Genomic DNA, 13,007 nt, shown 5'->3' on the forward strand with positions numbered 1-13,007 from the left:
TTTTTTTTTTTAAAGATTTTATTTATTTATTTGAGAGAGAGAGAATGAGAGAGAGCACATGAGAGGGGGGAGGGTCAGAGGGAGAAGCAGACTCCCTGCCGAGCAGGGAGCCCGATGCGGGACTCGATCCCGGGACTCCAGGATCATGACCTGAGCCGAAGGCAGTCGCTTAACCAACTGAGCCACCCAGGCGCCCCAGGTAAGGACTACATATCTTGAGTAGCAAAGGATTTTACTCTTGTCATGGATATAACTAGCAGTCAACAGGAACACAATTATCTAAGTTGCTAATGACTCCTAAAGGAGAATGTCTTCAGAGTATGTTTCTTCGGAGATGGACAGTGTTTATGTGGTTGAAGTACAGTCTTATAAAGTCTGCAAGTCAGTTCTGGCAGTATGTGGTTAGGGACAGAAAGTCCTAAATCCTTTTAGCATGTCAATGTCTTAGATCCAGCCTGAGATAGAATTAAAAAAACAAAACACTCTTATTTACCCCATCTGTTATCATTATTGGGGGATGGGGTATTATGTTATTTAGTTCTGTCTGGAAAGTATATAAAAATCATTTATTTTGCTTGATGGGCACAGTGGTTCCATAGTGCCAATTAGAAGAGATGAATGCCGTATCCTTGTGTCAGGTGGTACAGGAATACCTTGTTTTATTATGCAACATTTTATCGTGCTTTTCAGTGTATTTTTTTTTACAAACTGAAGGTTTGTGACAACACTGCACTGATCAAGTCTATCAGTGCCATTTTCTCAGCAGCATTTGCTCATTCTGTGTCACATTTTGGTAATTCTCGCAACATTTTAAACTTTTTCATTATTATATTGTTATGGTCACCTGTAACCAGTGTGACTTTGATGTTTCTGCCATTGCTCTGGGGCACCACAAATCATGCCTGTAAGACGGTGAACTTAATCGATAACTGTGTTCTGACTGCTCCACTAACTGGCTGTTTCCCCCATCTCTCCCTCTCCTCAGGATTCCCCATTTCCTGACACACAATATTGAAACTAGGCCAATAACCCTACAATGGCCTTTAAGTGTCCAAGTGAAAGGAAGAGTCACACATCTCACACTTTAAATCAAAAGCTAGACATGATGAAGCTTAGCGAGGAAGGTGTGTTGAAAGCTGAGGCTGAAAGCTAAGCTTCCCTGTGCCAGTTAGCCAAGTTGTGAATGCAAAGGAAAAGTTCTTGAAAAAAACTGTTATTCCAGTGAACATATGAATGAATGGTAAGAAAGCAAAACAGCCTTATTGCTGATAGGAAGTTTTAGTGGTCTGGATAGAAGCCCACATCAGCCACAACATTCCCTTTAGCCAAAGACTAATGTAGAGGAAGGCCCTAACTCTCTTCAGTTCTATGAAGGCTGAGAGAAGTGAAGAAGCTGCAGAAGAAAAGTCCGAAGCCAGCAGAAGTTGAGTCACGAGGTTTAAGGAAAGAAGCAGTGTCCATAATAGAAAAGTGCAAGGTGAAGCAGCAAGTGCTGATGTATAAGGTGTGGCGAGTTATCCGGAAGATCTAGCTAAGTTAATTAATGAAGGCAGTAGCTACACTAACCAACAGCTTTTCAATATAGACAAAACAGCCTTCTACTGGAAGATGCCATCTAGGACTTTCATAGCTAGAGAGAAGTCAATGCTAGGCTTCAAAACTTCAAAGGACAGGCTGATTCCTTTATTAGGAGCTAATGCAGTTGGTGACTTTAAGTTTTAGCCAATGCTCACCATTCAATTATCCTACGGCTGTTAAGAATTATGCTAAATCTCTTCCATCTGTGCTCTATAAATGGAACAAAACCTGGATGAAATAGCACATCTGTTTATAACATGGTTTAGTGAATATTAAGCCCACTATTGAGACCTACTCAGAAAGATTCCTTTCAAAATATTACTGCTCACTGACAATGCACCTGGTCACCCAAGAGCTCTGATGGAGATGTACAAGATGAATATTGTCTTCATGCCTGTTAACCCAACATTCATTCTGTAGCCCATGAGTTAAGGAGTAATTTTGACTTCTAAGTCTTATTATTTAAGAAATACAATCTCCTAAGGCTACAAATGCCATAGATAGGGATTCCTCTGAGGGATCTAGGCAAAGTAAAATGAAAACCTTCTGGAAAGGATTCACCATTCTAGGTGCCATTAAGCATATTCGTGATTCATTGGAAGAGGTCAAAATATCAACATTAACAGAATTTGGAAGAAGCTGATTCCAACCCTCATGGTTAATTTTGAATGGTTCAAGACTTCAGTGGAGGAAGTAACGGCAGGGTGGTGGAAAAAGCAAGAGAACTAGAATGAGAAGTGGAGCCTGAACGTGTGACTGAATGGCTGCCATCTCATAATAAAACTTGAAGGGATGAGTTGTTTCTCAGGGCTGAGCAAAGAAAGTAGTTTCTTGAGATGGAATCTACTCCTGGTGAAGATGCTGTGAAGACTGTTGAGAAATGACAACAGGGCATTTAGAATATTACATAAGCTTAGTTGGTAAAGCAGCAGCAGGGTTTAAGAGGACTGACTCTGAAGAAGTCCTAATATGGATGAAATACTAACACACAGCATTGCATGCCACAGAGAAATTGTTCATGAAAGGAATAGTCAATTGATGCAGCAAACTTCACTGTTGTCTTATTTTAAGAAATTGCCACAGCCACCCCAACCTTCAGCAGCCACCAACACAGAGGTAAGACCCTTCACCAGCAAAAGATTATGACTCTCTGAAAACTCAGGTGGATAGCAATTTTAACCATAAAGTATTTTCTAATTAAGGGATGTAGAAGAGTGACTCAGTCGGTTGTGTGTCTGCCTTCGGCTCAGGTTGTGATCTCGGGGTCCTGGGATCAAGCCCCGCATGGGGCTCCCTGCTTCTCCCTCTCCTCCCTGCTTGTGCTCCCTTTCACGCTCTCTCAAATAAATAAATAATCTTAAAAAAAAAAAAGATATACAATGTTTTTTAAGCTGTAATGTTACTGCACACTTAACAGACTATAGGAGAGTATAAATCTAACTTTTACATGCACTGGGAAACAGAAAAATTCATTTGAATCACTTTATTGCAGTGATCTGGAGCCAAACCTGCAACATCTTTGAGGTAATGCATGCACATGGCCTCAGAATCCATTTTACCACAGTGCTCCAGGCAGTTACAATCAAGAAGGCACATGAACTGAAACCTATGTGTTGTCCTTGCTCTCACGTAGGAAGGTATTTCAAGCTTCTTTCCTGATTGTTAAGTATTACTGTTATATTTTGAGAAAGACCACTTGGAACATTAGGGGAATAAACACCAAAAACCTCACTGGTGAAGAATTTTCAGCTTTCAATTGTAGAACTCCCCCTTTTGAGTAATCTACTTATTGAAATACTAAATCCTAAATTTGTATATACTCTTCCTTCCCTGTCATCTCAGAGAGGACTGCATAACATATAAAAAATGATCTCAATATCAAGTGGTTGCTCTAGCCTTGCATTAAAAACAATGTTAAAAATCCTGGGCACAAAGTGACACTTTTCACTCACTACCTCACCTACAGCCCTGCCCTGCTATAAGCAATCAGGGAAGCTGAAGGCAGACCATTAGGCAGCAACCATAAGGTTTACTGTTACAGAGGAGCAATTCTGCCTTTCTTTGCAGGGTTAGGTTTGTGCTTGCTCCTCAGGTTTTCAAAATAGTAATTTTTTAGGAACATACACATAGGTTCTAAATCTATAAAATAAAGTGTGGAGATGATTGGGGCACCTGGCTGGCTCAGTTGGTAGAGCATGCAACTCTTGATGTGGGGTTGAGTTCCATGGCCCCACCATGGAGACAGTGTTTTAAGTGAACAAACCAACCAACCCCATGGAGTTGATTATTATAAATGCTGGGGTTAGTTGTGGCCTTGAAGAGTGCGAAGGAGGGATAGGCAACTTGATAGGGAATACTTATGGGTCCTGGTTTTGTTCCATTTCTTATGATGATTCGTGGGTAAGTACTTGTTTTATTGTTTTAAAAAGTGTTAGGTATTTTATACACTCTTCTGAACGTATGGTACATTTTGCATTTAAAAAATAGTACTCTGAGGGGCACCTGGCTGGCTTAGTTGGAAGAGCATGCCACTCTTGATCTCGGGTCATGAGTGAGAACTCCACACTCGGTGCACAGATTACCAAAAAAACCCCCAAAAAAACAAAACAAAAAAACCCCCACCCAAAACAAAACAAAAAAACCCCAAACAAAAAACCTCAAAGAAAATTATACTCTGAGCAACAGAAAAAAAATAAATCCCCCAAATGTATCTACTCATTCACATGAAAACAAAGTTAATTTCATCCTTTTGCAACACAGAGAAAGAAAATCAGGCCAAAGTCACATTGTTGCCTTACATTTGTGCTTAAATACTGTCTCCGGATTTTTTCTTGGAATGGGCAGAGCTTCGTAACTTGAAATCGTTCCAAATTACTTTTCATTTTTACTACCTACAAAAAATGATAGAAATAATAAATTACAGAGAAATTCCAAAGAACCTACAGGGAGCAAGAGAAAAACACACACAGGAAGGTTACTTCTTTTTTTTACTAGATTAATTGGCTTCAGGCAGAGAAGCAAGATCTACCACCACTCAGTGATTCAGGAGCACTTTGGTTCATAATTCATATCCCTCTCAATATTTTTTGTGTATGTGTATAAACGCATTTATTATACGGTTTTAAAATTTCACTTAACGTGAACATCTTTCAGTCATTAAATACTTGCATAAGTCGTCATTTAAAAATGGATGCACTGTATTTCAATGTATGCACTGATTTCAATGTATGCACAGCAAATGTTTTTTTTTTTTTTTTAAGATTTTTATTTATTTATTTGACAGAGATAGCGAGAGCAGGAACACAAGCAGGGGGAGTGGGAGAGGGAGAAGCAGGCTTCCCACTGAGCAGGGAACCCGACGCGGGGCTCGATCCCAGGACCCTGGGACCATGACCTGAGCCCAAGGCAGACGCTTAGCGACTGAGCCACCCAGGTGCCCCGCAAATGCTTTTTAATTAAACCTCTTCTGGTAGACAGGCCACTTCCACATTTTCTTTCAGAGACAGTGGTAGAGGAACATCTCTATTGCTAAATATTCTTAATTATTTCCTTAGGTTAAATTCCTAAACATTGAATTTCTGGGTCAAAGCATTTTTTAAAAAGGTAGTAAGAGTAGTGGAAGAAAGGACTCTTAGCAACCCGGTCACCACTGATAATTTTAAATTTTCTGTTCTTTTAAAAACCACAGATTTAAAAAATACTCTTTCACTGTAGTTTTAAAGATAATTTATTTGAATACTAGTGTGTATGAAAATTTCCTTAGGTTTACTGAGCCAGCTTCATTTTTTAGTGAGGTGCCTGTTAAAAGTCTCTTGTCTATTATTTTTAATGGGGTATTTAACCTTTTCTCTTAAGGGTTGTTTAAAAGAGCAATCTATATACTTAAACTATTATTATCAATACTATATTTTCCCATTTGTCAACTCTCCTTTAATTGGTTAAAAAGGTTTTAGTGTTATTAAACAGCTAGTGCTATATTTGTTGTCAATCTCAGTTTGAATTTCATTACCTCTAAAAAATATACCAAATAATTTTACTGATGTAATTTTTTTGGGTCTCTGTTTTTAATTGCTCCTAGTGGCTTACACCTAGACACAAGTTTTAAGATGTACACTCATAAGTTATAGCACTGGTCTGGATTTCAAGTTTCTTCATCTATAAAATGAGTTTCAATATCTACTCCATTAAGATGCTGTAGGCTTGGGCGCCTGGGTGGCTCAGTTGGTTAAGCGACTGCCTTTGGCTCAGGTCATGATCCTGGAGTCCTGGGATCAAGTCCCATATGGGGACCCTGCTTGGCAAGGAGTCTGCTTCTCCCTGTGACCCTACCCCCTCTCATGCTCTCTCTCTCAAATAAATAAAAAATAAAAAATCTTAAAAAAAAAAAAAAGATGCTGTAGGCTTAAATTAATGTATGCAAGGAGATATCCGAGTGTTTAGCACACGGTAAACACTCAATACAATTTTCTAATTTCAAAATAACAGTTCAAAGTCACACTACCACAGAGCTGGCTGTGTTTGGAATCAACTCTGACCTTTTCTTCTAGGAATGGCGTATTAACAGGAAAGCAGGACCAGAAGTGCCGTAGAAGTTCCCCAACAGCCACATAAAGATGTTTCAATTCAGACTGAATATCATTTGGCACCATCTCTGCAGAAGAAAGAACTGGATGAGTTAATTTTCACATATGTACAATCTCTGAAAGAACAACCACAGAATAAATCTGAACATGTGTACTTGGCCAATGCCAAACCAGGATGTGCTATCCTGAGATAGGTTAATGATTTTGTGACTAACAGATCTTCATTTAAATTTTAATTCCCTGAGATTCTGGAGCAATTTTCAGGTTTCCCTTTATTCTAAGAGGTCGGAAAGTAAAAAACTAAGTATTTTATAGTATGATATAGGGAGACTAACAATGTACTACTGTTTGTAATATTAAGATAATTATGAAATCTAAGCTCTTGTCTAAACAGATCTCAGGATCTATGTGCATAAAAACAGAAGTTCCAGAAATGCTCCAGAGAAAAACCAACCTAATTACTTTAGCATTGCTCCCAACTCGCTCTTTAGAGCTTACGTAAGTGAGAAAGTGGCCCCGCACGTACGGTTTACGGCTTGCTGAGCGCCCCCCTGCATGAGTGCCCCTCCGGGTGACAGTGTTGGGATCGTACCACTGGCAGCACTACTTGAGAGAACCTGAAAAATGAAGACACACAGAGTGGTTTTCCTCTTCCTGCCATCTTTCTCACTTCCTATTTCAGTTTTACAGCGTCCATCTTTATTCCTGCATCACAATACATAATTTACAGCAGCCAGAGTGAATGATTTCAGTGCGCACAGAAACAGAACACCTACCAGGCTTCCAGCAATACTAGGCAAGTCTCTAGATCTCAAAACTCACACTTCTGCCTAGTAGAGCCCTTTCTTAAGCACCAACTCAATTTGTGAACTCCTATCACTGAAGGTAAAACTGAGCTTAAGAAAACACGTAAAACAACATGTTAACATGTATACTTGCTGGCAGTTAGCGGAAAAAAAAAAAAAACCCTCAACAGAGCAGAAATAGATCATTTGTCATTTTTCCAAGGAAGTGAATATACCTAGCCAAAAGGGGAAAAAAATACTCCCCACTAGATCAGTATCAACAGTTAGGAAAATAACTGACCTACCTATTCAGTGACTGCCTAACAAGTGCCAGGCACTGTGGTTACAGGGGAACAAATCATTTGGCGAATAGCTCAAGTGCAGGGTTAGTATGTCTATGGCTTTTCAATGATGTTCTTATAAGTAGAAATCCATGTGTGTATGGACTGGATGAGAACAAATTTTCAACTTGCTGTAAGAGTACAGGACATGACAACCACGAGTCAAGGGAACATGGGAACTCATGCTATTCCTATTTCCCTTTGTCAGAAATGTTATGATGTGTCAGAACCAGAAGCTTCAGTGATTGCTGAGTTTGCTGATTAGCCACGGGCTGCACGCAGGTATACACACCCAAGGACAGATAACTTCTTGGGCCTTCCTGTCTCAATTCATGGGTCTCAGATATGAAATCATTTTTGGGATGCACAGTAGGTTTGGGGAAGAATTTAAGTATCTAAGATTGAACACAGCTTAAAAAAGTTAGGACGGTCTACTTGGGCCCAAGGGCCAGATGTTGGACATTTATATTCCAAAAAGAAATAATAGTCAAATAATCCCAAATTTATTATGTGTGCATATATATACATACATGTATTTCTCAGCTCTGCCCGTGGAAGGGACAATAACACCAGCAGCAAATGATACCCCAATAGAAATGAGTACACTGCACTCAGGTCTTGGTTTCTTTTCTTTCTTTCTTTCTTTTTTTTTAAAGGATTTATTTATTTATTCTACACACAAAGAGAGAATCCGAGGCAGACTCCGTGCTGAGTGCAGAGCCTGATGCGGGGCTCGATCTCGCAACCCTGATGCCATGATGCCAGCCAAGAGTGGGATGCTTAACCAACTGAGCCACCCAGGCACCCCCAGATCTTGGTTTCTACATCTACCCAGCACTAAAGAAGATTCTGTGGCTGGGGCAGGGAAAGCATAAGATGAACCCAGAACATCTATCTCACTGTTCCATAAAGTAAGGTACTCAAAAATTGATGAGGGCGCCTGGGTGGCTCAGTTGGTTGAGCGACTGCCTTTGGCTCAGGTCGTGATCCTGGAGTCCCTGGATCGAGTCCCGCATCGGGCTCCCTGCTCGGCAGGGAGTCTGCTTCTCCCTCTGACCCTCCCCCCTCTCATGTGCTCTCTCTCATTCTCTCTCTCTCAAATAAATAAATAAAATCTTAAAAAAAAAAAAAATTGATGAAGCCATCGTCAGAAAGATACAGGAGCCAGCCTGAGGGGCCTGGGAAGGGTCTAATTGCAAAGATGCATGGGTACATTTCTGGGGGCGTGACAAAACTGCTTTTTTTACTTGATTGTGTCAATGGTTACACAACTGTGTATGTTTATTAAAATCTGCAAGAGACTAAAAAAGGTACATTTTACGGTATGTATATCATACCTTGGTTTAACAAAAAAACAGCAACAGTTCATAACCCATAGAATAATGTAAGAACCCATGAATCCATTCTGATATAAATAAATATGTAAGAAGGAAAGGGAAGCTCTTCGTCTTAGCAAAGTGTCAAATGACAAATGTAGGAGGGATGATGGAATCAGAAAATCACCACTTGGGTCACCTGGGTGGCTCAGTCGGTTGGGCGTCCGACTCTTTGACTTCAGCTCAGGTCATGCTTTCTGGGTCGTGAGATCAAGCCCTGTGTCAGGCTCTGTGCTCCGTGTGGAGCCTGCTTAAGATTCTCTCCCTCTGCCCCTCCCATCGCTTATGCACTTGCTCAATCTCTTGGAAAAAAAAAAATAGATAACCATTTAACCACCACTACAGTAGTAATTGTTTTTGGTAAGAATCACCACTGGATTCTAAAAAACTAATGGATAAAAGTTTGATAAGAAATATTTACAGTTTTTTTTTTTTTTTAAAGATTTATTTATTTCACAGAGAGAAACACAGCGAGAAAGGGAACACAAGCAGGGGGAGAGGGAGAGGGAGAAGCAGGCTTCCCCCTGAGCAGGGAACCCAATGCGGGGCTCGATCCCAGGACCCTGCTTAGGACCTGACCTGAGCCGAAGGCAGACGCCCAATGACCGAGCCACCCAGGTGCCTGAATATTTACATAGTCTTAAAGTATCTCTCAAGGTAACTTATTACAGGGCACCTAGGTGGCTCAGTTGGTTGAGCGACTGACTGCCTTTGGCTCAGGTCATGATCCTCGAGTCCCAGGATCGAGTCCCACATTGGGCTCCCTGCTCAGCAGGGAATCTGCTTCTCCCTCTGACCCTCTTCCCTCTCGTGCTCTCTATCTCTCATTCTCCCTCTCTCAAATAAATAAATAAAATCTTAAAAAAAAAAAAAAACTCATTACAAAGGGAAAACCAGTAACTTTTTGGTGGAGAAACCAGGTAGATACTACCTTACCCAAGTGATCAGAAGTTAGGAAAAATAAATACGCGCCTTCTGATATGATACACTGAGGGACACCTCACTGTGGTATTCCTGCCAAAAACGCCTAATGTGAATCTAATCATGAGGAAACATTAGAGAAACTCAAATTGAGGGCATTTTACAAAAAACTGGCTTTTACTCCAATATCAAGATCATGAAAAACAAAGAAAGGTTGAAAAAATGATTCCATCTGAAAGGAGACTAAAAAGACATGAGAACTAAATGCAACTTATGAACCTGACTTAGATGCTGGACCAAAAAGAGTTTTCTTTGCTGTAAGGGACACCGATGGTACAACTGGTAAAATTTTTTAAGACCTAAAGGTTTGATAATAATGCTCTCTATCAATGTTAACTTATCATTTCTGTAATTATACTGTGTTATTTATGAGAGTATCTTGTTTTAGGAAATACAAACTGAAATACTTCAGAGTTTCTACTCTCAAAATGGGCCAGAAAACTTTTTTTTTTTCCAACTTTCTATAAATCTGAGTTTACTTCAAAATAAAAAGTAAAAAATAAGTTACAAATATGTGACAAGCACTACAAGACATGAATGAACTCTGCCTCAGGGTTTACAAAAACAGACACGCCCCCCACCCCAAACTTGTTACTGGGCATGTTGAGGATTGCTTTACAGAGACAATGAAATTTGAGCTGAGTTTTGGATAATTATTAGTTCCTCAGGGGCAGAAACAGGCTAAGGGCATTCTAAGAAGAGAGAAAGCCTGAGCCTTCTCTGTTTTCTAGGAAGTTTACCGTTTTAGGCTGGAGAGAAGACTCTTGATTATGTGCGGAAGGGAATGGTGAAGATATGGCTGGGACTGAAACTGAGATGTGGATTAGGGCCAGACCGTAAAGGCTCTGGCTCACCAGACAAAGGCATTCAATTACTATTGCAATGAAAGGGGGCAGTAAAAATTTTAAGTTTTAAAACTTAAGTTTTAAAACAGTTTTAAGCTGCAGGGTGATAAATTTATGTTTTTAGAAAGCTAACTTGTAGTGGTATTGTGGAAACCTGATCCCGTTTGCCTAAACCAAGGAGTCAAGAAATACTGAAGAACAGACAGAACTTCTTGATCAATTTAAGTATGAATAAGAGGGATGCCTGGGTGGCTCAGTCAGCCAAACGTCTGCCTTTGGCTCAGGTCATGACCCCAGAGTCCTGGGATCGAATCCCGCATCAGGCTCCCTGCTCAGCGGGGAGCCTGCTTCTCCCTCTGCCTGCCGCTCCCCCTGCTTGTGCTCTCTTCTCTGACAAATAAATAAATAAAATCTTTAAAAAAAAAATAAGTATGAATAAGAACAAGGAAAAATAAAGACTAGACAATAAGCTCAATTTTATATATTCTAGTCTGAGATCATGCAGAATTATCTAGACAGTGATGTCCAAGTTTTTTGGTAATCTGGGAAATTTTCCCAATAACACTGTGTATATGGAAGGAAAAAAACGAGCAATCACAAAACTCATCTATTTTTCAATATCATCTTAACTTTAGATACTTCTGGAATATGCCAAATACCTTTTTTTCCCTACCTCTTGATTTTTTTTTCAATTTATTTGTAGAAATATGTCTTTAAACCCAATTAAAACAGCTTATGTAGTTCAATTTGGTTGTGCTCATAAGCTGAGGAAAGAACTATGGGAATTCTGGGTTTCAAACAGTACGAGTCACCTACCTGAGTTAATTTAGGTGTATAAGCTTCCATTTCTTGCCTAATACTTTGAAAAGAATTAATAATGTCCTGACTTGTTGCATACTGTAGTGACTGGATTGGAGTTGGACCGTGATAATACCTGAAGATTAGCAAAGAAGAAATTACTAATCACACAGAATAAACATTTGTCCTTCAAATATTTTAGCAGTCTCCATGTCCCCAAAGCAAAAAATAATAATGTATTTAAACAGATTTGAGTAAAATAACTTAATTCCTATACGGGCAATAAGAAAATAGCACAGAGAACCACATTTTTATCTTGGCTTTGATCATTTAAGCATCCTTTTCTGAAATGCAAAGTAAATTTTCAAGGAAAAAAGATACTGTATTCTTATGGTAACAAAGGGATTTAAAACTTGAGTGCTATCCTTGCAGAATATACTCTGCAGTGATTTGTGTTATATAACTGTTGTGCCTCAAGTTAATATTGACCAAACTTACCTATCTGACTTCTTGAGGTTTAGTGCAATTGTTTTTATGGAATTATTTTTCCCCAAATCTTCATATTCAATGGACTCTTGCAACTTTGCCTGTAATTATCAACACAGTACTTTTTATGGTAAGTTTTTCTTACAAAAGTAATGAACATTATTGAAAAAGTACAACTCTGCAGAGGGTAAAATATGAAGGCTTCCCACCATGAACTTCAATTCCTAGAGATGACTACTCTACAACTGGTTGAACTCATTTTCTCACCAACCACTTACAGAGTACCTGTTTTCCTACACTCTGACCATCTTTAAGTATTACTGAACTTCTAGTTTTTAATAGTCTGGCAGGTGAAAATGGTGTATTTTACTATTCTTCCACCAAATAAGTAGGACTAATTTATTATATGTGTTGCAAATACTTTTTCTTCTCATTTGGTGGTGTTTGGTTTTAATTATTCCCTTACTGTTTATTCTTCTGTGGATTAATTATTTGCTTAAGTCTTTGATCCACTTAGTATTTATTTTGGAATAAGGAATCTGAGTTTCTTTTTACTAATCAGTCCTCCCAACACCATTTGTAGAATAATCTGTTGTTTCCCATGGATTCTGAAATACCATGTTTATCATATGTTTATTTAATTCCTCCATGTATTTGGGTTTACTTCTGTACTCTTTATTTTGGTTTTACTAACCTGTTTTCTCCTGTGCTAGTAAAAGACTGCTAAATTTCTACAGCCTATGTTAATTATAAAAGACATAAAAAAGCAGTCTGTTTGCTTTGGCCATTTGTGAAAATAATTCTACAATAGTTCATCCCTTATGTAGCTATGAAATTCATCTGGTCAACCCTCATCTGTAGCTACCAAGAGTAGGTTCAAAACATTTTGGTTATTAAGTATCTCTCAAAAAAGATCAACTTGAAAACTTAGTATTGAAATTGCCCCTATTTGGACAGTTTGACTAGTCCCCTTGTAGTACAGGAAAAGATCTGACCACAGCACAATATTCAGAGTAACACATTCATCAGTCTCCCACTTTAGACTCAGACGAATTTTTTTTTTACAACTTTCTCTCCACCTTTCTACCAACTTCAAGGCATACCGAAATTTAATCTTCATTACTTTTCACGTAAGATCAAGTTCATTTCTATCCCTGCTGTTCCTTACCTAAGTCATGTCCCTAACCTAACCTCCCCTGATAACCCAAATCCTATACTTCTGCCAAGGCCTCAT

At 39.0% G+C, this 13,007-nt stretch overlaps 1 protein-coding gene across 2 annotated transcripts in view; it reads right to left on the reverse strand.

The window, feature by feature from the left end:
* Positions 1-13,007, reverse strand: part of GTF2H1 (general transcription factor IIH subunit 1) — a 38,449-nt gene that overhangs the window by 2,053 nt on the left and 23,389 nt on the right. Inside the window, exons 10-14 of one of the 2 annotated variants that reach the window (XM_081798487.1) lie at positions 11,786-11,874; positions 11,306-11,423; positions 6,688-6,778; positions 6,114-6,229; positions 4,377-4,469 (exon numbers count right to left, since the gene is read on the reverse strand). In XM_081798487.1, coding sequence (XP_081654613.1) covers positions 4,377-4,469; positions 6,114-6,229; positions 6,688-6,778; positions 11,306-11,423; positions 11,786-11,874 — 507 coding nt within the window. The remainder of the gene's footprint in view (positions 1-4,376; positions 4,470-6,113; positions 6,230-6,687; positions 6,779-11,305; positions 11,424-11,785; positions 11,875-13,007) is intronic. The other variant, XM_081798488.1, reaches the window with a different exon arrangement.

The sequence above is a fragment of the Leptonychotes weddellii genome, chromosome 11 (genome assembly GCF_054177405.1).
Source record: "Leptonychotes weddellii isolate Sample4059 chromosome 11, ASM5417740v2, whole genome shotgun sequence".
Classification (NCBI taxonomy): Eukaryota; Metazoa; Chordata; class Mammalia; order Carnivora; family Phocidae; genus Leptonychotes; species Leptonychotes weddellii.